The sequence below is a fragment of the Haliotis cracherodii genome, unplaced genomic scaffold (genome assembly GCF_022045235.1).
Source record: "Haliotis cracherodii isolate W230 unplaced genomic scaffold, xgHalCrac1.p SCAF_9, whole genome shotgun sequence".
Classification (NCBI taxonomy): Eukaryota; Metazoa; Mollusca; class Gastropoda; order Lepetellida; family Haliotidae; genus Haliotis; species Haliotis cracherodii.
Window position 1 is genome coordinate 46,340,480 of NW_027266343.1, and position 26,414 is coordinate 46,366,893.

The 26,414-nt window shown below is 37.4% G+C and overlaps 2 protein-coding genes across 3 annotated transcripts; both read left to right on the forward strand.

Moving 5' to 3' along the window:
- Nucleotides 1–12,747: 12,747 nt before the first annotated feature.
- LOC139453168 (uncharacterized) lies at nucleotides 12,748–16,848 on the forward strand. 2 transcript variants are annotated; one of them, XM_071234800.1, is made up of 4 exons: nucleotides 12,748–13,188; nucleotide 13,267; nucleotides 15,196–15,343; nucleotides 16,502–16,848. In XM_071234800.1, the coding sequence occupies exons 1-4, from the start codon at nucleotides 12,841–12,843 to the stop codon at nucleotides 16,518–16,520; spliced, it is 516 nt and encodes a 171-aa protein (XP_071090901.1). In that variant the 5' UTR covers nucleotides 12,748–12,840; the 3' UTR covers nucleotides 16,521–16,848. The 2 variants fall into 2 exon arrangements, 1 of the variants encoding a protein (XP_071090901.1); XR_011652400.1 differs by lacking the exons at nucleotides 12,748–13,188; nucleotide 13,267 and having other exon boundaries at nucleotides 15,256–15,343; nucleotides 16,508–16,848.
- On the forward strand, nucleotides 13,639–15,224 carry LOC139453166 (uncharacterized). Its single transcript, XM_071234799.1, has one exon. It carries the CDS (start codon nucleotides 13,639–13,641, stop codon nucleotides 15,178–15,180), a length of 1,542 nt encoding a protein of 513 aa, XP_071090900.1. The 3' UTR covers nucleotides 15,181–15,224.
- Nucleotides 16,849–26,414: the final 9,566 nt, after the last annotated feature.

Below are 26,414 nucleotides of genomic sequence, written 5' to 3' on the forward strand. Positions count from 1 at the left end.
AAACACTTGTGAACAATTTGCACATAGTCTTGAAAGTTGTTTTGGAAAGTAAATATTGTATCACGAAATTGTGCACGTAACTAAAAACATTTTGAATTTTGTCTTGGCCGTATTTGAAACTATGTATGCCGAGGAACACTGTCAAAAGGTAGCCGATTTCATTAACATGCTCTTCCTCGGATAGAGTTCAGAGTGAATTCAGCTTGCAGAACTTACTGCTTGTTACCTGATATTTTAACCAGATTGGTACAAAAAATTCAAGCTGCCTGGGAGGTATTGAGGAATAAAACAGGCGTAATCTAACGTTGGGCCAACGCTGTCTATCAACGTTGGGCAAACGTTGTTTTGACCGACGGCATATGGTCTGACTTCTTTCTTGGATATGTCATGTACCCTGTGATCTGTGTCATGTAATATTTTTGGTGATATCTGATGTTATTAATTGCATATTTGTGATGTGTGAAGTGCCATGTGACATGTGTGTCATGTATCCTATGATCTGTGTCATGTTATGGGTTTTTGGGGTGATATGTGATGTGATTATTTGTATATGCGTGATGTGTGATGTGGGATGTGGGATGTGCCATGTATCATAATTTTTGTGTCATGTATCCAGTGATCTGTGTCATGTAATGTTTTTGTTTGGTGATAAGTGATGTTATTATTTGTATATCTGTGATGTGCCATGTGACATATGTGTAATGTATCCTGTGATATGTGTCAGGAATGTTTTTCTTTTTTTGTTTTTTTTATATGCAATCTGATTATTTGTTTTAGGTGTGATGTGTCATGTGTGATCTGTCATGTACCATACGTATCATGTATCCAGTGATCTGTGTCATGTAATGTTTTTGTTTGTGATATGTGATGTGATTATTTGTATATGCGTGATTTGCCATCTGACATATATGTCATGTATCCTGTTATAGGTGTCATGGATTTAAAAAAAAATTTTTTACAGGTAATGTGATTAATTTTATATGTGTGATGTGCCATGTACCATATATGTCATGTATCCAGTGATCTGTATCATGTAATGCTTTTGTTTGTGATATGCGATGTGATTGATTTTATATGTGTGATGTGCCATGTAACATATTTGTCATGTATCCAGTGATCTGTGTCATGTAACGTATTTTCGTGATATATGATTATGTCATGTACCCTTTGATCTGTGTCATGTAATGTTTTTTTATGCAATATGTGATGTGATTAAGTGTTAATGTGTGATGTGCCCTGTAATAATACGAGGTGTGTTCATTAAAGATTTCCCCTGACCCACTTCCGATGAACCTAGTGGAATGAAACTTGGCATAGGTATTAGTCTTTCTCCACATGGGAACCACCAAGAGTTACACACTTCTCCTATCGTTTTATGCAACTATGAAGACCTCGCTTGTAAAAACTCTCATTTTGCGTCTCAAACCAGGACTTGACTTCTGAAATCAGTGTTTCATCATCTGTGAAACGTTTTCCCTTCAAAAATGACTTCATGGTTGGAAAGAGGTGGAAGTCAGATGGTGCAAGGTCAGGAGAGTAAGGAGGATGTGGAAGGATTTCATAGCCACAGGACCGCGCTTCTGTCTGGGCAACATGAGAGTTGTGTACTGGAGCATTGTCTTGCAGGAAACGGACACTCTTGGTCAGCATGTCACGCCTCTTAAGCTTGATAGCGTCCCGCAATTTCCGCAGCAGTGAAGCATAATAAGCTCCTGTAATTGTGGTACCCTTTGCCAAGAAATTCATCATCACTACTCTGTGCTGGTCCCAAAACACCGTGAGCATGACCTTGCCTGCAGAAGGTTGGACACGTGCCGTCTTTGGGGTTGGTGACTCCACATGCTTCCATTGCATCGTTTGAACTTTAGTCTCAGGATCATAGTGATTGACTCATGTTTCATCCTGTATGATAAGTCTGTCAAAAAAGTTTGCCTGGTTTTGGGGGATCCTTTGAGCAATTGACTCGTTCCTGCTTTTGGAAAGGTGTGCGCAGCCTGGGAATCCATCGTGCAGACACCTTATGCATGTTCAAATTTTCATGGATGATTTTTTCCACAGACCCTACACTGATCTTGACATCTTGTGCTAACTGGCGAACAGTTATACGTCGGTCTGCCAAAATGGCGGTCTCCACTTGATGAATAGTGTCCTCATCAATGGCTGAATGGGGGCGACCAGGAATGACAGCTGTTTCCACAGATGTCCGACCACACTTGAACTGGCGATGCCAGTGTTTAACAACGTCATATGATGGGGCATCTTCCCCATAAGTTGCTTTCATTTCATCGAAAGTTTCTTTTGGTGTGCGACCTTTCAAATATAAAAACCTAATCACTGCTCGGTATTCTACTGGCTCCATTGTCCCACCCTACTCGATCATAACACCTGTAAAAGTGGTAAGATTACTAGTTCGGTGCTGCAAATTCAGAAATAACCCATAGATACATGTATCTTTACACATGTGAAATTTCAACCAAATATGATAACCCTAAGTGCTTCAGGGGAAATCTTTAATTAACACCCCTCGTATATACAGACATCTTTAATAATAAAATTTAGGTGTTTCTTATTTAATGATGCCCCCAAGCTAAAGGGGCGGGTTGATAAAGCTATACCAAGGATATCCGTCTGTCCGTCCTTCCACAGACATTTTGTTTTGGGAGTGCAGTGGAAAGGTTGATTTTGATATGTATATTTTATGAAACAATATGATTTTTTACTTGTTTTGAACTTAGAATGTGTTTTTTAATTCAACATTGTGCCACCTTTAACTTGAGAACTGCTACATGGATTCTTTCCATATTTCAGGAATACTGTCTATACAAATAGGAGAGGCGCAGAGCAAAGGTTGATTTTCATTTGTGTATTTTATGAAACAATATGATTTTGTACATGTTTTGAACTTAAAATGTGTTTTTTAATTCAACACTGTGCGACTTTTAACTTTGGATATCAATTGGAGAGATGTAATGCAAAGGTTGATTTTGATATGTTTATTTTAAGAAACGATCTAATTTTTGCATGTTTTGAACACAGAATGTTTTTTTTTCAATTCAACATTGTGCGACCTTTAACTTGAGATATTAATTGGAGAGATGAAGTGCAAAGGTTGATGTTGATATGTTTATTTTATGAAACAATATGATTTTGTACATGTTTTGAACTTAGAATGTGCTTTTTAATTCAAAAATTGTGCTACCTTTAACCGGAGAACTGCTACATGGATTCTTTCCAAATTTGAGGAACACTTTCTATACAAATAGGAGAGGTGCAGTGCAAAGGTTGATTTTCATGTGTTTATCTTATGAAACAATATGCTTTTGTACACGTTTTGAACTTAGAATGTGTTTTTTTAATTTAACACTGTGCGACCTTTAATTGAGATATCAATTGGAGAAATGTAATGCAAAGGTTGATTTTGATATGTTTATTTTATGAAACAATCTAATTTTTTGCATGTTTTGAACACAGAATGTTGTTTTTAATTCCATGTTTGAGCTCCTACATGGATTCTTTCCAAATGTAAGAAACACTTTCTAAACTAATAGAAGAGGTGCAGTGCAAAGGTTAAATTTTGGTATGTTGATTTTATGAAACAATATGAAATTCTTGCATGTTTTGAACATAGAATGTTTTTTTAATTATTCTATGTTTGTGCTACCTTTTACTTGAGAGCTCCTACATGGATTCTTTCCAAATGTAAGAAACACTTTCTAAACTAATAGAAGAGGTGCAGTGCAAAGGTTAAATTTTGATATGTTGATTTTATGAAACAATATGAAATTCTTGCATGTTTTGAACATAGAATGTTTTTTTAATTATTCTATGTTTGTGCTACCTTTTACTTGAGAGCTCCTACATGGATTCTTTCCAAATGTAAGAAACACTTTCTATACAAATATGACAGGTGCCCTGCAAATGTTGATTTTGATATGTGTATTTTCGGAACAAATATTATTTGTTTCAAGTTTTGAACTTTGAAAAATGAATGAGTCCAGATCTGCCAATGCATGATCCAAGAGCATCATGGTATTACTGTCCATGCCACCTTCCCAGTTTTAGTAGTTTTGAACAGTTTAATGACTTGGACGGGTGGAGGTAGCACTGCTGAGACTTTTTTCAGACTTCAAATTATTATTTGGGGGAAGGCAACAATTTTATGTCAAAATATGTTCCTTACCTTGGAATTCTATAATATTTGTGTCATTGTTTTATTTAGTTACCAAGGCAAAAGCAGTGACCATGGATAAGGTTGAAGATCATCCCTGTGATAAGTTCGTCTGATTCCTCATTTGAGGACTGAAAAGGCTCCTCAACCACTCAGCCCAAGTTCTGACTTGTCATTTAACAAATAGATAGAGGTCACCTAAACCAGAATGCTATTGTCATTTTATTGCTGTCATCATATTTTTAATGGATCAAGGCAATCAATCATAGGACATCCGATGCATGGACTATTTTGCCTGTCTCAGTGTTGTTCTCAATCCTGAATGTATGGGGTGAGGCCGAGGAAAATTAAATGTTTCAATTTGTGCCGGGCTTATTCCCGATGGTTTTCAATTTACAAACTCGTGGGAAAATCATATATCTTTTAATAGTGTTGAAACACTTGTGAACAATTTGCACATAGTCTTGAAAGTTGTTTTGGAAAGTAAATATTGTATCACGAAATTGTGCACGTAACTAAAAACATTTTGAATTTTGTCTTGGCCGTATTTGAAACTATGTATGCCGAGGAACCCTGTCAGAAGTTAGCACATTTCATTAACATGCTCTTCCTCAGATAGAGTTCAGAGTGAATTCAGCTTGCAGAATTTACTGCTTGTTACCTGATATTTTAACCAGATTGGTACAAACATTTCAAACTGCCTGGGAGGTATTGAGGAATAAAACAGGCGTAATCTAACGTTGGGCCAACGCTGTCTATCAACGTTGGGCAAACGTTGTTTTGACCGACGGCACAACGTCTGACTTCTTTCTGGGATGTTTCATGTACCCTGTGATCTGTGTCATGTAATATTTTTGGTGATATCTGATGTGATTAATTGCATATTTGTGATGTGTGTTGTGCCATGTACCATATGTGTCATGTATGCTGTGATATGTGTCATGGAATGCTTTTCGTTTTGTTTTTTTTATTTTTTATATGCGATGTGATTAATTTTATATGTGTGATGTGTGATGTGTGATGTGCCATGTACCATAATTTATGTGTCATGTATCCAGTGATATTTGTTTGGTGATAAGTGATGTTATTATTTGTATATCCGTGATGTGCCAAGTGACACATGTGTCATGTATCCTGTGATATGTGTCATGAATGTTTTTGGTTTTTTTTGGTTTCTATATGCAACCTGATTATATGTTTAGGTGTGATGTGTGATGTGTGATCAGTCATGTACTATATGTGTTATGTATCAAATGATCTGTGTCATGTAATGTTTTTGTTTGTGATATGTGATGTGATTATTTGTACATGCGTGATTTGCCATCTGAAATATATGTCATGTATCCTGTTATAGGTGTCATGGAATTTTTTTGAATTTTTTTACATGGAATGTGATTAATCTTATATGTGTGATGTGTGATGTGCCATGTGCCATATGTGTCATGTACCCTTTGATCGTCATGTTATGTTTTTTTATGCGATATGTGATGTGATTAAGTGTTAATGTGTGATGTGCCCTGCAAACATATATACAAACATCTTTACTGATAAAAATTTAGATGCTTCTTATTTAATGATATCCTCAATCTAAATGGGCGGGTTGATAAAGCCATATCAAGGATATCCGTCTGTCCCTCCTTCCGAAGACATTTCTTTTGTGTGAATGAACTGCAAAGTTAGATTTTGATGGGTGCATTTCATGAAACAATATGATTTTTTACTTGTTTTGAAATTGGAATGTTTTTGAGTTGTTTTAATTCAACATTGTGCGACCTTTAACTTAAGAACTACTTCATGGATTCTTTCCAAATTGAAGGAACACTTTTCATACAAATAGGAGAGGTGCAGTGCAAAGGTTGATTTTGATATGTGTATTTTATGAGAAATTTATCCTTTTTATGTTTTGAACTTTGAAAAATGAATGAGTCGAGGTTACCCTTGTTCATATTTAGTGTTCAAAGTTTTTCTGCCTATGTATGATCCAAGAGCATCATGATATTTCTGTCCATGCCACCCCTTCCCAGTTTTAGCAGTTTTTAACAGTTTAATGACTTGGACGGGTCGGGGTAGCACTGCTGAGACTTTTTTTTAGACTTCAAATTATTATTTGGGGGAAGGCAACAATTTTATGTCAAAATATGTCCCTTACCTTGTAATTTTATAATATTTGGGTCATTGTTATATTCAGTTACCAAGGCAAAAGCAGTGACCATGGATAAGGTTGAAGATCATCCCTGTGATAAATTAATCTGATTCCTCATTTGAGGACTGAAAAGGCTCCTCAACCACTCAGCCCAAGTTCTGACTTGTCATTTAACACATAAATAAAGGTCACCTAAACCAGAATGCTATTGTCATTTTATTGCTGTCATCATATTTTTAATGGATCAAGGCAATCAATCATAGGACATCCGATGCATGGACTATTTTGCCTGTCTCAGTGTTGTTCTCAATGCTGAATGTATGGGGTGAGGCCAAGGAAAATTAAATGTTTCAATTTGTGCCGGGCTTATTCCCGATGGTTTTCAATTTACAAACTCGTGGGAAAATCATATATCTTTTAATAGTGTTGAAACACTTGTGAACAATTTGCACATAGTCTTGAAAGTTGTTTTGGAAAGTAAATATTGTATCACGAAATTGTGCACGTAACTAAAAACATTTTGAATTTTGTCTTGGCCGTATTTGAAACTATGTATGCCGAGGAACACTGTCAAAAGGTAGCACATTTCATTAATATGCTCTTCCTCAGATAGAGTTCAGAGTGAATTCAGATTGCAGAACTTACTGCTTGTTACCTGATATTTTAACCAGATTGGTACAAAAAATTCAAGCTGCCTGGGAGGTATTGAGGAATAAAACAGGCGTAATCTAACGTTGGGCCAACGCTGTCTATCAACGTTGGGCAAACGTTGTTTTGACCGACGGCATATGGTCTGACTTCTTTCTTGGATATGTCATGTACCCTGTGATCTGTGTCATGTAATATTTTTGGTGATATCTGATGTTATTAATTGCATATTTGTGATGTGTGTTGTGCCATGTGACATGTGTGTCATGTATCCTATGATCTGTGTCATGTTATGGGTTTTTGGGGTGATATGTGATGTGATTATTTGTATATGCGTGATGTGTGATGTGGGATGTGCCATGTAACATAATTTTTGTGTCATGTATCCAGTGATCTGTGTCATGTAATATTTTTGTTTGGTGATAAGTGATGTTATTATTTGTATATCCGTGATGTGACATGTGACATATGTGTCATGGGATGTTTTGGGGGTTTTTTTCATATTTTTTATATGCAATGTGATTCTTTTTATATGTGTGATGTGTGATGTGCTATATACCATAATTTATGCGTCATGTAACCAGTGATCTATGTCATGTAATGTTTTTGTTTGGTGATAAGTGATGTGATTATTTGTATATCCATGATGTGCCATGTGCCATGTGACATGTGTCATGTATCCTGTGATATGTGTCAGGAATGTTTGTTTTTTTGTGTGTTTTTCTATATGCAATCTGTTAATTATTTTAGGTGTGATGTGTCATGTGTGATCTGTCATGTACCATACGTGTCATGTATCAAATGATCTGTGTCATGTAATGTTTTTGTTTGTGATATGTGATGTGATCATTTGTATATGCGTGAATTGCCATCTGACATATATGTCACGTATCCTGTGATCTGTGTCATGTAATGTTTTTGTTTGTGATATGCGATGTGATTGATTGTATATGTGTGATGTGCCATGTGAAATGTCAAGGAATATGTTATTGGCAACCAATGCCTCGAGATTTCCTTTCAGAACTTTTCTGCATCCAGGGCTGTCTTTGTGACAGTGAAGTGTCATTGACTATATTCTTAGCAATCAATGCCTCGAAATGTCCTCTTGAAACCTTTCTGCTTCCAGGGTGTCTTCGTGACAGTGAAGTGTCACTGAATATCTTCTTCACAGTCAATGCCTCGAAATGTTCTGTCAGAAATATTCCGCCTTCGGGATGACTTCGTGACAAGTCTAATGGAACTTTTCTGCCTCTAGGGTGTCTTTGTGACAGTGAAGTGTCATTGAATATATTCTTAGCAATCAAGGCCTCGAAAAGGCATTTATTGCCTAAAGATGCTTCATCTCACTGTTTTCCCTACGGGGTGTCTTCGTGCCAGAGAAGTGCCACTTAATCATTCTTGGCAATCAATGCCTCGAAATGTGCACTTTGATCTCTTCTGTCTCCATAGTGCCTTCGTGACAGTCAATTTCCACTGAATATCTTATTAGCAGTATCACTGAATTCATGTCTTCTTGACCCCCTTTTGCCTCCAGTGTGTGACCGTCGTTATCCAGTTGTCAGGCATGCTTCAGGCGGATACAAAGAGGCTGACACTGCCTCTGACAACGAAACAATCCCAGATTTTGAACCTAATCTAAAGAATTTGGAAGTGTCTTTCTATAAAGTGATGCGCCTACGTGCAGGTTGTTAGTGTGGGTTAGTGCAGGTTAGTACAGTGTTAAGTCTCTGAACCTAACGTGCCTCAGAAGCATACCCGACACTTAGATCGAGGTCTCCAGAGGTCTTATTTGGGTACCAGTCACCATGGGAGGTGGGAAACTTGGTCCTGGAGAGTCTCCTGGCGATGCCTTTTGCCCCAAGGATGTCTTATTGGCAGACATATTCCTATAGAGGTCTTCTTGGTCATTTTCTGTGGGTTGCTGAAGACCTATTCCACCCCGGAATCTTCACGGATCTTTTATGAGTGAGTGAGTGAGTAAGTTAAGATTTAACGTCACATCGGCAATATTTCAGCCATATCGTGACGGGTCTTTTGTGACAGTGAAGTATCATTGAATATATTCTTAGCAATCATTGCCTCGAAATGGCCTATTAGATCTCTTCTACAGTGTCTTCGTGACAGAGAAGTGTCACTTGGTATATTCTTGTCAATCAATGCCTCGAGATGTCTTCCTGGATCCCTTGTGCCTCCACAGTGTCTTCGTGGCAGGGAAATATCACTGACTATCTTCTTAGCAATCAATGCCTCGAAATGTCTTCTCAGAAACCTACTGCCTGTAGGGTGTCTTCGTGACAAACCTAATGGAACTTTTCTGCCTCTAGGGTGTCTCAATGACAGTGAAGTGTCATTGAATATATTCTTAGTAATCATTGCCTCGAAATGTCCTCTTAGAAATCTTATGCTTCCAGGGTGTATTCGTGTCAGAAAAGTGACACTTGATACGAACGAACGCTTCAACCACTATGCTATCCGACAGCCCCTCTCAGAACGAATGAAACAAGATACACGTGATGTTTGTGATGTACCGTAAAAATAGTTTCTACCCAAAATGCTACATGATTTTGTACCCATGAATATATAACAATCGATCTTCAAATTATGATTATTTTTACATGTATATCACAAACAATAGTAAAGGAGCAGAACATGTAAAAAAACATTAACAATTTCATGATATGACTCTATGATTATGACTGACTGTGATCCTTGAGTGAGGGCAATCCAATTGGCAAAACTCAAACTGAGTGTTTGGTTCTGATAGGACAGTGACATTGATTAAACCTTAGTTGATTGTAATGTTTTGATAGGAAAATGATTGTAAATTAACAAGTATAATACTAATATTTTCGTATATCTTTGAAACTAATGCAAACTTATTCTGGGTGTACAATCAACAGAAATGATGGGTACAAAATCACTACATTTCAACCGGATTTCGTGAAGTGTAAACAGGAGATATATCGCCTGTAGGTTTCCTTTTCACATTTTAAAACAAGGATGTTTTTCAATTTCATATTTGTGCTACCTTTTACTTGAGAGCTGCAACATGGATCATATATATGCAATGTGTCCTGTGATCTGTGTCATGTTATGTTTCTTGTTTTTTATGCGATGTGATCAATTGTATATGTGTGATGTGCCATGTGCCATATGTGTCATGAAATGTTTTTTCGTGATATGTGATTAATTGTAAATTTATTGTGTCATGTGCCATATGTGTCATGCATCCTGTGATATGTGTCATGGAATGTCTTTTTTTATATGCAATGTGATTAATTTTATGTGTGTGATGTGTTATGTACCATATGTGTCATGTATCCAGTGATCTGTGTCATGTAATCTTTTTGTGATATGTGATGTGATTATTTGTATATGCATGATGTGCCATATGCCATATGTGTCATGTATCCTGTGATCTGTGTCATGTTATGTTTTGTTTTTTATATGCGATGTGATTAATTGTATATGTGTGATGTGCCATGTGCCATATGTGTCATGAATTTTTTTTTTTTCGTGTTATGTGATTAATTGTACATTTATGATGTGCCGTATGCCATATGTGTCATGCATCCTATGATCTGCGTCATGTATTTTCTTTTTGCGATATAAGTACCCTTTGATCGTGTCATGTTATGTTTTTTATGCTTTATGTGATGTGATTAAGTGTTAATGTGTGATGTGCCCTGCAAACATATATACAAACATCTTAACATCTTAAAAATGTAGATGCTTCTTATTTAATGATATCCTCAATCTAAAAGGGCGGGTTGATAAAGCCATACCAAGGATATCCGTCATTCCGTCCTTCCAAAGACATTTCTTTTGTGTGAATGAACTGCAAAGTTAGATTTTGATAAGTGCATTTCATGAAATAATATGATTTTTTACTTGTTTTGAACTTGGCATGTTTTTGGCTTTTTTAATTCAACATTGTGCGACCTTTAACTTAAGAACTACTTCATGGAATCTTTCCAAATTGAAGGAACACTTTTTATACAAATAGGAGAGGTGCAGTGCAAAGGTTGATTTTGATATGTGTATTTTATGAAACAATATGAATTTTTTGCATGTTTTGAACACAGAATGTTGTTTTTGATTTTATGTTTGTGCTACCTTTTACTTGAGAACTGCTGCATGGATTCTTTCCAAATATGAGAAACACTTTCTATACTTATAGAAGAGGTGCAGTGCAAATGTTGATTTTGATATGTGTATTTTCGGAACAAATATTATTTGTTTCATGTTTTGAACTAGGAATTATTTTCTTCAACATTTTTGTGACCTATAACTTGAAAACAAATACATGGATAATTTTCCAATTTGGAGTAGTTTTTATACAGATAGGAGAAGTGCAGTGCAAAGTTTGATTTTTGAAGTGCATTTTCTGAGAAAATTATCCTTTTTATGTTTTGAACTTTGAAAAATGAATGAGTCGAGGTTACCCTTGTTCATTTTAGTGTTCAAAGTTTTTCTTCTTATGTATGATCCAAGAGCATCATGATATTTCTGTCCATGCCACCCCTTCCCAGTTTTAGCAGCTTTATCAGTTTAATGACTTGGACGGGTGGAGGTAGCACTGCTGAGACTTTTTTCAGACTTCAAATTATTATTTGGGGGAGGGCAACAATTTTATGTCAAAATATGTCCCTTACCTTGGAATTTTATAATATTTGGGTCATTGTTATATTCAGTTACCAAGGCAAAAGCAGTGACCATGGATAAGGTTGAAGATCATCCCTGTGATAAATTAATCTGAATCTTCATTTGAGGACTGAAAAGGCTCCTCAACCACTCAGCCCAAGTTCTGACTTGTCATTTAACACATAAATAAAGGTCACCTAAACCAGAATGCTATTGTCATTTTATTGCTGTCATCATATTTTTAATGGATCAAGGCAATCAATCATAGGACATCCGATGCATGGACTATTTTGCCTGTCTCAGTGTTGTTCTCAATGCTGAATGTATGGGGTGAGGCCAAGGAAAATTAAATGTTTCAATTTGTGCCGGGCTTATTCCCGATGGTTTTCAATTTACAAACTCGTGGGAAAATCATATATCTTTTCATAGTGTTGAAACACTTGTGAACAATTTGCACATAGTCTTGAAAGTTGTTTTGGAAAGTAAATATTGTATCACGAAATTGTGCACGTAACTAAAAACATTTTGAATTTTGTCATGGCCGTATTTGAAACTATGTATGCCGAGGAACACTGTCAAAAGGTAGCACATTTCATTAACATGCTCTTCCTCAGATAGAGTTCAGAGTGAATTCAGATTGCAGAATTTACATATTATTTCTTTCGTTTGAGGTACGAATAAGAAAGAAATTACTTTCTCCTACCGTAGGAAAATACAACATGGTGTTGTGTAATAGTAGAGGGCGCTTATAAGGGGCTATATAAGGTTAAGCATGTATAGAGTGGTCATTCTCGCTTGCAGTGCGCCACTGAAAACTTTACTTTTGTTATGGAAGCCCAAACACCTATCAACGACAAGTTAGACGCCATTTTGAAACAGTTGAATTCATCTAAAGAAGAGATAGCGAAAAGTATTGATGAACGATTAGAACTGAGAGTTGCTGGTTTAAGAGAAGAATTCTCAAAGACAAACAAGGAGTTACAGAAACTGAAAGCAGAGAAAGATTACGTATGGTCACGCGAGGGTAATCGCATTCAATATTCTTTTAATGAAGAGACTTTAGAGACATTTAAACAAATTGAATTTGGAATTCAGTACGGTAAGAGTGATTATGTAACTGAGTTAGTCAAGAATGAGATAGCCAGGATCGAGAACAGAAACAAACACATCAAGATTGCAGATTCGTCCGAGGGAGGCTGGGAGACCGTGAGAAACTACGTGTCCCGTGAATTGGCTGATGACTCCGATGATGACCGTCGCATCACGAGGGCCGAGAACAAGGCCATCAAGAAAATCAAGGCCAAAAACGCTCGTAATGCACGTGCGCGCCCATATAGGTATGGACCACGACCCATTCCAGCGTCAACAGCGGTCAGCGACAGCATGCACGGTCAGTCTGCTGTTGGTGGTTCTCAGCTTTTTCGTGCCCGTGGAGGCCAGAGGTCAACAGGGGCCTGCTTTCACTGCGGTGACTTCTCGCATTGGAGACGAAATTGTCCACTCGCCAACGGCCAGACCCAGCCCAAGCTCAACTCAGATAAACAATCAACGAGGTGAAGTCCATCACGAAGAAGCCGGGACAAAAGTTAAGTGTAGTTTTGAATCTTCTTCACTCAATAATGATACATTTAGATTAACAACCGATTATTATGAGTATGAGCAGGGTCAGGCTGAGATCTGCGTGAAGAATAGACTTAAAGAGAATGTTTCTTTTTGGAAGTATATCGGAGCAACAGATTTTGTGTTAGACATTATTGAAAACGGGTACAAGATTCCGTTTTACTCGACTCCTCCAATGATGGATAAGAGAAATAACAGATCTGCTATTAAAAACAGTGAATTTGTTGATTCGGCCATTCAAGATTTAGTACATAAAGGTCTCGTAGATGTTTGTGCCGTAAAACCTCATATCGTGAGCCCTCTATCAGTCGCTACACAATCGTCAGGGAGGAAAAGACTTATTCTAGACTTATCTATTATAAATAAACATATTTGGAAAACGTCAGTGAAGTATGAGGATTGGAGATCAGCTTTGATGTATATTGAACAAGGAGATTGGTTATCAAAATTTGACATTCATTCTGCCTATCATCATATAGACATGTATCCTGCACATACTGACTTTTTAGGATTTGCGTGGGGAGAAGGTGAGAATCGCATATTCTACAAATTTCTAGTTTTGCCTTTTGGCTTAACAACCGCCCCGTATGTTTTCACGAAAGTTACAAGGCAGTTGGTTAAATACTGGCGGTTTCAAGGTCATAAGGTTGTAACATTTTTGGATGATGGAATTGTGTCTGCTAAAACGAAAGATTGTGCAATGTCTACAAGTGGTTCTATAAAGAATGACTTAATCAAATCTGGATTTGTTCCGAAAGTAGAAAAATCTTTGTGGGAGCCTCATCAATGCATTGAGTGGTTGGGCCTTATCATTGAAACTAAAAGTATGTCTTTGACAGTTCCAGCCAGAAGATTGGAAAAAGTTCTGAAAATGATAGATCGTTTGTTAGACATAGGCGTTCGAAGCAAGGTTTCTGTGAGAGATATTGCATCAGTGATTGGTCAAATTATTTCTATGAAAATGGTTACAGGCTCAGTGTGTCAATTGATGACTCGGTCTATGAGTTTGCAAACATTAGATGTATCATCATGGAACGAAAGTATCAGATTGAATGAAGTTAGTTTGCGCCAGTTAGAGTTTTGGAAAAGTAACATTCATAAGCATTCACAATGTTTTTTATCAGAAACACAAGGTGTGACTCGTGTTGTATATAGCGATGCAAGTGCTTCGGGATATGGTGGTTACTGTGTTCAATATGGAAACCAGAGGGCTCAAGGTCAATGGTCACGTGACGAGGCAGAACAAAGTTCTACTTGGAGAGAATTAACAGCGGTTAAGTGTGTATTACATGCTTTATCCAGATTTCTAACATCCCAGAGGGTAAAATGGTTTACCGATAACAGCAATGTGGAATCCATAGTGTCTAAAGGAAGTATGAAAGCAGATTTGCAGGAAATTGCTTTACAGATATTTGATTTATGTGTGTCACATGCTATTCATCTGGAGATTCAATGGATACCCAGATTAGAGAATCAGAAGGCAGATTATATCAGTAGGATTGTAGATTATGATGATTGGGGTATAGCTACCCACATTTTCAATGAGCTCCAACGAAAATGGGGTAAATGTGACATCGATAGATTTGCTACGCATTACAACTGTAAAGTTGTCAGATTCTGTTCAAGGTTTTGGAATCCTGGGTGTGAATACATCGATGCGTTCACACAGAGTTGGGATAGTGTAAATAACTGGGTAGTTCCCCCTGTGTACCTTGTGAGTAGAGTGTTGAAACACATGAAATGGTCAAAAGCGAAAGGTACTTTGATAGTTCCGGCGTGGTATTCTGCAAATTACTGGCCATTATTGTGTCCTAACGGTATCTTCATACCACAAGTGTTGGATTTCTGTTATCTACCTAGAGAAAGAGAGGCTTACGTGCCAGGTAGATGTCAAGGGGGAATATTTGGTATTGAGCATTTGCATTTTAACATGTTGGCGTTGAAAATGCAATTTTGATGTTTATGTTTACAGATGTGTTTACTCGTGCTTATGTTTCTGAGTTGGAGATGTTGCCTGGAACTGCCAGGGATTTAGCTGACCAGATTCCGGACTTGTTGAATTGTGCTCGAGCTGATTCTACTAGCAGGAAGTACCATTACGGATTTAAAGCGTGGCAAAGGTGGGCTAATTCAAACAGCATATGTGTAGACGTGCCTGTTCAGCCTTTGCATTGTGCTATTTATCTTGTTGCTGTAATGCAGCGTAATGATTCGTTTTCATCAGTTCAGACTGCGTTTTATAGCATACGCCATGTGCATAATTTGTTGGGACTGCCAAGTCCGACAGATAATTCTCTTGTTCGAAATGTTCTTGAGGCTGCTAAGAGAAAGCTTTCGAAACCCAAATGTAAAAAAGAGCCAATTACTGTAGATATTTTAGAGAAATTGGTTGATGTTAAGCAACACAGCGATTGCTTGAAGGATATTCGCATTGTTGCTATGAGTTTAGTTGCTTATGCCGGCTTTTTGAGATCTGCTGAGCTTCTCAATTTGAAGAGATGTGATATTATTTTTTACGAATCTTATATGACAGTGTTTATTGAGAAATCGAAAACTGATATGTATCGAGATGGTGCCTGGCTATTAATAAGCAGAACAAGAGGGAAGCTATGCCCGGTTTCTTGGTTAGAAACATATGTTGAAGCGGCTTGTATTGATAATGAGTCACAAGAGTATCTTTTCAGAAACTTATCAAAGTGTAAGACATCTTACGTCTTAAGAAAACAAAATTCAAGTATGTCATATACTCGTTTGAGGGAAGAGTTTATTGAAGCTTTTGCCCCCTTTGTCAGAGATATATCAAAGTATGGTTTGCATAGTTTGCGTGCAGGCGGTGCAACAGCTGCAGCTAACAATGGTGTCCCGGACAGGATGTTTAAGAGGCATGGTAGATGGAAAAGTGAGAACGCAAAAGATGGATATGTAAAGGATTCAGTAGAACATCGTTTGTCAGTATCAATGTCGTTAGGACTATAGTATTATATTTTATCAGCCCGTTCTTTGAATCTCGAGTTGTGGTGCACTGCATAGCAATCCAGAAAGTGTTCTGTTATTTGTTGTATTGGAAGGTGATATATAGGAGAAATATTATTTCTTTCGTTTGAGGTACGAATAAGAAAGAAATTACTTTCTCCTACCGTAGGAAAATACAACATGGTGTTGTGTAATAGTAGAGGGCGCTTATAAGGGGCTATATAAGGTTAAGCATGTATAGAGTGGTCATTCTCGCTTGCAGTGCGCCACTGAAAACTTTACTTTTATTAATGATTGTTTCTAAGTTGCAGTATGTGCGGTTAACGGTGTTAACCATGATGGCCTGTCGCCCACGAGGTATGTCGCAAAAGATGGAGGCTTGTCGCCCTGAGAATGTCACAAACATGGAGGCTTGTTGCCCTGAGAATGTCACAAACATGGAGGCTTGTCGCCCTGAGAATGTCACAAACATGGAGGCTTGTCGCACCGAGAAACTGATGCCTGTCGCATGTAAACAGCAGCTCGTTGCTCATAATATTTTATTATCACTGATTATGGCTTGTTGCCTTTTGTAGGGCTCGTTGCCACGTATATTTGAAGCTCGTCGCGTTAATCGAGACTCGTCGTCAGTATTTGTATATTATCAATTTGTTCAATGTCATATGCTAGATATTGGGTATATCATGGATGTCCAATAACTGAGATATATGTAAATGTGATATTAATGTTGAATTAAACGGTGAGTTGTGGTGCACTGCATAGCAATCCAGAAAGTGTTCTGTTATTTGTTGTATTGGAAGGTGATATATAGGAGAATGCTTGTTACCTGATATTTTAACCAGATTGGTACAAAAAATTCAAGCTGCCTGGGAGGTATTGAGGAATAAAACAGGCGTAATCTAACGTTGGGCCAACGCTGTCTATCAACGTTGGGCAAACGTTGTTTTGACCGACGGCATATGGTCTGACTTCTTTCTTGGATATGTCATGTATCCTGTGATCTGTGTCATGTAATATTTTTGGTGATATCTGATGTTATTAATTGCATATTTGTGATGTGTGATGTGTGATGTGCCATGTGACATGTGTGTCATGTATCCTATGATCTGTGTCATGTTATGGGTTTTTTGGGTGATATGTGATGTGATTATTTGTATATGCGTGATGTGTGATGTGGGATGTGGGATGTGCCATGTATCATAATTTTTGTGTCATGTATCCAGTGATCTGTGTCATGTAATGTTTTTGTTTGGTGATAAGTGATGTTATTATTTGCATATCCGTGATGTGCCATGTGACATATGTGTAATGTATCCTGTGTGTCAGGAATGTTTTTTTGTTTTTTTTTGTTTTTATATGCAATCTGATTATTTTTTTTAGGTGTGATGTGTTATGTGTGATCTGTCATGTACCATACGTATCATGTATCCAGTGATCTGTGTCATGTAATGTTTTTGTTTGTGATATGTGATGTGATTATTTGTATATGCGTGATTTGCCATCTGACATATATGTCATGTATCCTGTGAAAGGTGTCATGGATTTTTAAAAAAAAATTTAACACGTAATGTGATTAATTTTATATGTGTGATGTGCCATGTACCATATATGTCATGTATCCAGTGATCTGTGTCACGTAATGCTTTTGTTTGTGATATGCGATGTGATTGATTTTATATGTGTGATGTGCAATGTAACATATTTGTCATGTATCCAGTGATCTGTGTCACGTAACGTATTTTCGTGATATATGATTAGTTGTACATTTATGATGTGCCATGTGCCGTATGTGTCATGTATCCTTTGATGTGTGTCATTTATATTTTTTGTGATGTGTGATTAATTGTATATATGTGATGTGCCATGTGCCATATGTGTCATGTACCCTTTGATCTGTGTCATGTAATGTTTTTTTATGCAATATGTGATGTGATTAAGTGTTAATGTGTGATGTGCCCTGTAATAATACGAGGTGTGTTCATTAAAGATTTCCCCTGACCCACTTCCGATGAACCTAGTGGAATGAAACTTGGCATAGGTATTAGTCTTTCTCCACATGGGAACCACCAAGAGTTACACACTTCTCCTATCGTTTTATGCAACTATGAAGACCTCGCTTGTAAAAACTCTCATTTTGCGTCTCAAACCAGGACTTGACTTCTGAAATCAGTGTTTCATCATCTGTGAAACGTTTTCCCTTCAAAAATGACTTCATGGTTGGAAAGAGGTGGAAGTCAGATGGTGCAAGGTCAGGAGAGTAAGGAGGATGTGGAAGGATTTCATAGCCACAGGACCGCGCTTCTGTCTGGGCAACATGAGAGTTGTGTACTGGAGCATTGTCTTGCAGGAGACGGACACCCTTGGTCAGCATGTCACGCCTCTTAAGCTTGATAGCGTCCCGCAATTTCCGCAGCAGTGAAGCATAATAAGCTCCTGTAATTGTGGTACCCTTTGCCAAGAAATTCATCATCACTACTCTGTGCTGGTCCCAAAACACCGTGAGCATGACCTTGCCTGCAGAAGGTTGGACACGTGCCGTCTTTGAGGTTGGTGACTCCACATGCTTCCATTGCATCGTTTGAACTTTAGTCTCAGGATCATAGTGATTGACTCATGTTTCATCCTGTATGATAAGTCTGTCAAAAAAGTTTGCCTGGTTTTGGGGGATCCTTTGAGCAATTGACTCGTTCCTGCTTTTGGAAAGGTGTGAGCAGCCTGGGAATCCATCGTGCAGACACCTTATGCATGTTCAAATTTTCATGGATGATTTTTTCCACAGACCCTACACTGATCTTGACATCTTGTGCTAACTGGCGAACAGTTATACGTCGGTCTGCCAAAATGGCGGTCTCCACTTGATGATTAGTGTCCTCATCAATGGCTGAATGGGGGCGAACCAGGAATGACAGCTGTTTCCACAGATGTCCGACCACACTTGAACTGGCGATGCCAGTGTTTAACAACGTCATATGATGGGGCATCTTCCCCATAAGTTGCTTTCATTTCATCGGAAGTGTCTTTTGGTGTGCGACCTTTCAAATATAAAAACCTAATCACTGCTCGGTATTCTACTGGCTCCATTGTCCCACCCTACTCGATCATAGCACCTGTAAAAGTGGTAAGATTACTAGTTCGGTGCTGCAAATTCAGAAATAACCCATAGATACATGTATCTTTACACATGTGAAATTTTAACCAAATATGATAACCCTAAGTGCTTTAGGGGAAATCTTTAATGAACACCCCTCGTATATACAGACATCTTTAATAATAAAATTTAGGTGTTTCTTATTTAATGATGCCCCCAATCTAAAGGGGCGGGTTGATAAAGCTATACCAAGGATATCCGTCTGTCCGTCCTTCCACAGACATTTTGTTTTGGGAGTGCAGTGGAAAGGTTGATTTTGATATGTATATTTTATGAAACAATATGATTTTTTACTTGTTTTGAACTTAGAATGTGTTTTTTAATTCAACATTGTGCCACCTTTAACTTGAGAACTGCTACATGGATTCTTTCCATATTTCAGGAATACTGTCTATACAAATAGGAGAGGCGCAGAGCAAAGGTTGATTTTCATTTGTGTATTTTATGAAACAATATGATTTTGTACATGTTTTGAACTTAAAATTTGTTTTTTAATTCAACACTGTGCGACTTTTAACTTTAGATATCAATTGGAGAGATGTAATGCAAAGGTTGATTTTGATATGTTTATTTTAAGAAACGATCTAATTTTTGCATGTTTTGAACACAGAATGTTTTGTTTTCAATTCAACATTGTGCGACCTTTAACTTGAGATTTTAATTGGAGAGATGAAGTGCAAAGGTTGATGTTGATATGTTTATTTTATGAAACAATATGATTTTGTACATGTTTTGAACTTAGAATGTGCTTTTTAATTCAAAAATTGTGCTACCTTTAACTTGAGAACTGCTACATGGATTCTTTCCAAATTTGAGGAACACTTTCTATACAAATAGGAGAGGTGCAGTGCAAAGGTTGATTTTTATGTGTTTATCTTATGAAACAATATGCTTTTGTACATGTTTTGAACTTAGAATGTGTTTTTTTAATTTAACACTGTGCGACCTTTAATTGAGATATCAATTGGAGAGATGTAATGCAAAGGTTGATTTTGATATGTTTATTTTATGAAACAATCTAATTTTTTGCATGTTTTGAACACAGAATGTTGTTTTTAATTCCATGTTTGAGCTACCTTTTACCTTGAGAGCTGCTACATGGATTCTTTCCAAATGTAAGAAACACTTTCTAAACTAATAGAAGAGGTGCAGTGCAAAGGTTAAATTTTGATATGTTGATTTTATGAAACAATATGAAATTCTTGCATGTTTTGAACATAGAATGATTTTTTAATTATTCTATGTTTGTGCTACCTTTTACTTGAGAGCTCCTACATGGATTCTTTCCAAATGTGAGAAACACTTTCTATACAAATATGACAGGTGCCCTGCAAATGTAGATTTTGATATGTGTATTTTCGGAACAAATATTATTTGTTTCAAGTTTTGAACTTTGAAAAATGAATGAGTCCAGGTCTGCCAATGCATGATCCAAGAGCATCATGGTATTACTGTCCATGCCACCTTCCCAGTTTTAGCAGTTTTGAACAGTTTAATGACTTGGACGGGTGGAGGTAGCACTGCTGAGACTTTTTTCAGACTTCAAATTATTATTTGGGGGAAGGCAACAATTCTATGTCAAAATATGTCCATTACCTTGGAATTTTATAATATTTGGGTCATTGTTTTATTTAGTTACCAAGGCAAAAGCAGTGACCATGGATAAGGTTGAAGATCATCCCTGTGATAAGTTCGTCTGATTCCTCATTTGAGGACTGAAAAGGCTCCTCAACCACTCAGCCCAAGTTCTGACTTGTCATTTAACAAATAGATAGAGGTCACCTAAACCAGAATGCTATTGTCATTTTATTGCTGTCATCATATTTTTAATGGATCAAGGCAATCAATCATAGGACATCCGATGCATTGACTATTTTGTCTGTCTCATTGTTGCTCTCAATGCTAAATGTATGGGGTGAGGCCAAGGAAAATTAAATGTTTCAATTTGTGCCGGGCTTATTGTCTGATGGGTTTTAATTTACAAACTCGTGGGAAAATCATATATCTTTTCAAAGTGTTGAAACACTTGTGAACAATTTGCACATAGTCTTGAAAGTTGTTTTGGAAAAGTAAATATTGTATCACGAAATTGTGCACGTAAATAAAAACATTTTGAATTTTGTCTTGGCCGTATTTGAAACTATGTATGCCGAGGAACCCTGTCAGAAGTTAGCGCATTTCATTAACATGCTCTTCCTCAGATAGTGTTCAGAGTGAATTCAGCTTGCAGAACTTACTGCTTGTTACCTGATATTTTAACCATATTGGTACAAACATTTCAAGCTGCCTGGGAGGTATTGAGGAATAGGCGTAATCTAACGTTGGGCCAACGCTGTCTATCAACGTTGGGCTAACGTTGTTTTGACGGACGGCACAACGTCTGACTTCTTTCTTGGATGTGTCATGTACCCTGTGCTCTGTGTCGTGTAATATTTTTGGTGATATCTGATATGATTAATTGCATATTTGTGATGTGTGTTGTGCCATGTACCATATGAGTCATGTATCATATGATCTGTGTCATGTTATGGGTTTTTTTTGGTGATATGTGATGTGATTATTTGTATATGCGTGATTTGCCATCTGACATATATGTCATGTATCCTGTGAAAGGTGTCATGGAATTGTTTTATTTTTTTTTACATGGAATGTGATTAATTTCATATGTGTGATGTGCCATGTGTCATGTATCATATGTGTCATGTATCCAGTGATCTGTACCATGTAATGTTATTGTTTGTGATATGCGATGTGATTGATTTTATGTGTGTGATGTGCCATGTAACATATGTGTCATGTATCCAGTGATCTGTGTCATGTAACGTTTTTTCGTCATATGTGATTAACTGTACATTTATCCTGTGATAAGTGTAAGGGAATGTGTGTTTTTCATATGCAATGTGATTCTTTTTATATGTGTGATGTGTGATGTGCTATATACCATAATTTTTGTGTCATGTAACCAGTGATCTATGTCAAGTAATGTTTTTGTTTGGTGATAAGTGATGTGATTATTTGTATATCCATGATGTGCCATGTGACATATGTGTCATGTATCCTGTGATATGTGTCAGGAATGTTTGTTTTCTTGTGTGTTTTTTTATATGCAATCTGTAAATTATTTTAGGTGTTATGTGTCATGTGTGATCTGTCATGTACCATACGTGTCATGTATCAAATGATCTGTGTCATGTAATGTTTTTGTTTGTGATATGTGATGTGATCATTTGTATATGCGTGATTTGCCATCTGACATATATGTCACGTATCCTGTGATCTGTGTCATGTAATGTTTTTGTTTGTGATATGCGATGTGATTGATTGTATATGTGTGATGTGCCATGTGAAATGTCAAGGAATATGTTATTGGCAACCAATGCCTCGAGATTTCCTTTCAGAACTTTTCTGCATCCAGGGCTGTCTTTGTGACAGTGAGGTGTCATTGACTATATTCTTAGCAATCAATGCCTCGAAATGTCCTCTTGAAACCTTTCTGCTTCCAGGGTGTCTTCGTGACAGTGAAGTGTCACTGAATATCTTCTTCGCAGTCAATGCCTCGAAATGTTCTGTCAGAAATATTCCGCCTTCGGGATGACTTCGTGACAAGTCTAATGGAACTTTTCTGCCTCTAGGGTGTCTTTGTGACAGTGAAGTGTCATTGAATATATTCTTAGCAATCAAGGCCTCGAGATGTCCTCATGGAATTCTTCTGCCTCTGTCACTGAATATCTTCTTGGCATTTATTGCCTAAAGATGCTTCATCTCACTGTTTTCCCTACAGGGTGTCTTCGTGCCAGAGAAGTGCCACTTAATAATTCTTGGCAATCAATGCCTCGAAATGTGCACTTTGATCTCTTCTGTCTCCATAGTGCCTTCGTGACAGTCAATTTCCACTGAATATCTTATTAGCAGCATCACTGAATTCATAAGTCTTCTTGACCCCCTTTTGCCTCCAGTGTGTGACCGTCGTTATCCAGTTGTCAGGCATGCTTCAGGCGGATACAAAGAGGCTGACACTGCCTCTGACAACCAAGCAATCCCAGATTTTGAACCTAATCTAAAGAATTTGGAAGTGTCTTTCTATAAAGTGATGCGCCTACGTGCAGGTTGTTAGTGCGGGTTAGTGCAGGTTAGTACAGTGTTAAGTCTCTGAACCTAACGTGCCTCAGAAGCATACCCGACACTTAGATCGAGGTCTCCAGAGGTCTTATTTGGGTATCAGTGACCATGGGAGGTGGGAAACTTGGTCCTGGAGAGTCTCCTGGCGATGCCTTTTGCCCCAAGGATGTCTTACTGGCAGACATATTCCTATAGAGGTCTTCTTGGTCATTTTCTGTCCACAGAAGTCTTGTTGGCACTCTAATGCTTCCAGTGTTTCTTCGTAACAGTCAATTGCCACTGAATATCTTCTTAGTAATCAATGCCTCGAAATCTCCTCTTAGAAATCTTCTACCTCCAGGATGTCTTCGTGACCGTCCTAATGGAATTCTTCTGCCCCAAGGGTGACTTTGTGACAGTGGTTGGTTGGTTTGTTGTTTGACGCCACACCCAGCAATATTCCAGCTATATGACGGCGGTCTGTAAATAATGGAGTCTGGACCAGACAATCCAGTGATCAATATCATGAGCATCAATCCACGCAATTGGGATCGATGACATACATCAACCAAGTCAGCGAGCCTGACCACCCGATCCCGTTAGTCGCCTTTTACGACAAGCAGAGTCACCTTTTACGGCAAGCATGGGTTGCTGAAGACCTATTCTACCCCGGAATCTTCACGGGTCTTTTATGAGTGAGTGAGTAAGTTAAGATTTAACGTCACATCGGCAATATTTCAGCCATATCGTGACGGGTCTTTTGTGACAGTGAAGTATCATTGAATATATTCTTAGCAATCATTGCCTCGAAATGGCCTATTAGATCTCTTCTACAGTGTCTTCGTGACAGAGAAGTGTCACTTGGTATATTCTTGTCAATCAATGACTCGAGATGTCTTCCTGGATCTCTTGTGCCTACACAGTGTCTTCGTGGCAGGGAAATATCACTGACTATCTTCTTAGCAATCAATGCCTCGAAATGTCTTCTCAGAAACCTACTGCCTGTAGGGTGTCTTCGTGACAGTGAAGTATCATTGAATATATTCTTAGTAATCATTGCCTCGAAATGTCCTCTTAGAAATCTTATGCTTCCAGGGTGTATTCGTGTCAGAAAAGTGACACTTGATACGAACGAACGCTTCAACCACTATGCTATCCGACAGCCCCTCTCAGAACGAATGAAATAAGATACACGTGATGTTTGTGATGTACAGTAAAAATAGTTTCTACCCAAAATGCTACATGATTTTGTACCCATGAATATATAACAATCGATCTATATAATTATGATTATTTTTACATGTTTATCACAAACAATAGTAAAGGAGCAGAACATGTAAAAAAACATATTAACAATTTCATGATATGACTCTATGATTATGACTGACTGTGATCCTTGAGTGGGGGCAATCCAATTGGCAAAACTCAAACTGAGTGTTTGGTTCTGATAGGACAGTGAAATTGATTAAACCTTAGTTGATTGTAATGTTTTGATAGGAAAATGATTGTAAATTAACAAGTATAATACTAATATTTTCGTATATCTTTGAAACTAATGCAAACTTATTCTGGGTGAACAATCAACAGAAATGATGGGTACAAAATCACTACATTTCAACCGGATTTCGTGGAGTGTAAACAGGAGATATATCGCCTGTAGGTTTCCTTTTCACATTTTTTAAACAAGAATGTTTTTTTTAATTCCATGTTTGTGCTACCTTTTACTTGAGAGCTGCAACATGGATCATATATATGCAATGTATCCTGTGATCTGTGTCATGTTATGTTTCTTGTTTTTTATGCGATGTGATCAATTGTATATGTGTGATGTGCCATGTGCCATATGTGTCATGAAATGTTTTTTCGTGATATGTGATTAATTGTAAATGTATTGTGTCATGTGCCATATGTGTCATGCATCCTGTGATATGTGTCATGGAATGTCTTTTTTTATATGCAATGTGATTAATTTTATGTGTGTGATGTGTTATGTACCATATGTGTCATGTATCCAGTGATCTGTGTCATGTAACGTTTTTTCGTCATATGTGATTAACTGTACATTTATCCTGTGATAAGTGTAAGGGAATGTGTGTTTTTCATATGCAATGTGATTCTTTTTATATGTGTGATGTGTGATGTGCTATATACCATAATTTTTGTGTCATGTAACCAGTGATCTATGTCAAGTAATGTTTTTGTTTGGTGATAAGTGATGTGATTATTTGTATATCCATGATGTGCCATGTGACATATGTGTCATGTATCCTGTGATATGTGTCAGGAATGTTTGTTTTCTTGTGTGTTTTTTTATATGCAATCTGTAAATTATTTTAGGTGTTATGTGTCATGTGTGATCTGTCATGTACCATACGTGTCATGTATCAAATGATCTGTGTCATGTAATGTTTTTGTTTGTGATATGTGATGTGATCATTTGTATATGCGTGATTTGCCATCTGACATATATGTCACGTATCCTGTGATCTGTGTCATGTAATGTTTTTGTTTGTGATATGCGATGTGATTGATTGTATATGTGTGATGTGCCATGTGAAATGTCAAGGAATATGTTATTGGCAACCAATGCCTCGAGATTTCCTTTCAGAACTTTTCTGCATCCAGGGCTGTCTTTGTGACAGTGAGGTGTCATTGACTATATTCTTAGCAATCAATGCCTCGAAATGTCCTCTTGAAACCTTTCTGCTTCCAGGGTGTCTTCGTGACAGTGAAGTGTCACTGAATATCTTCTTCGCAGTCAATGCCTCGAAATGTTCTGTCAGAAATATTCCGCCTTCGGGATGACTTCGTGACAAGTCTAATGGAACTTTTCTGCCTCTAGGGTGTCTTTGTGACAGTGAAGTGTCATTGAATATATTCTTAGCAATCAAGGCCTCGAGATGTCCTCATGGAATTCTTCTGCCTCTGTCACTGAATATCTTCTTGGCATTTATTGCCTAAAGATGCTTCAT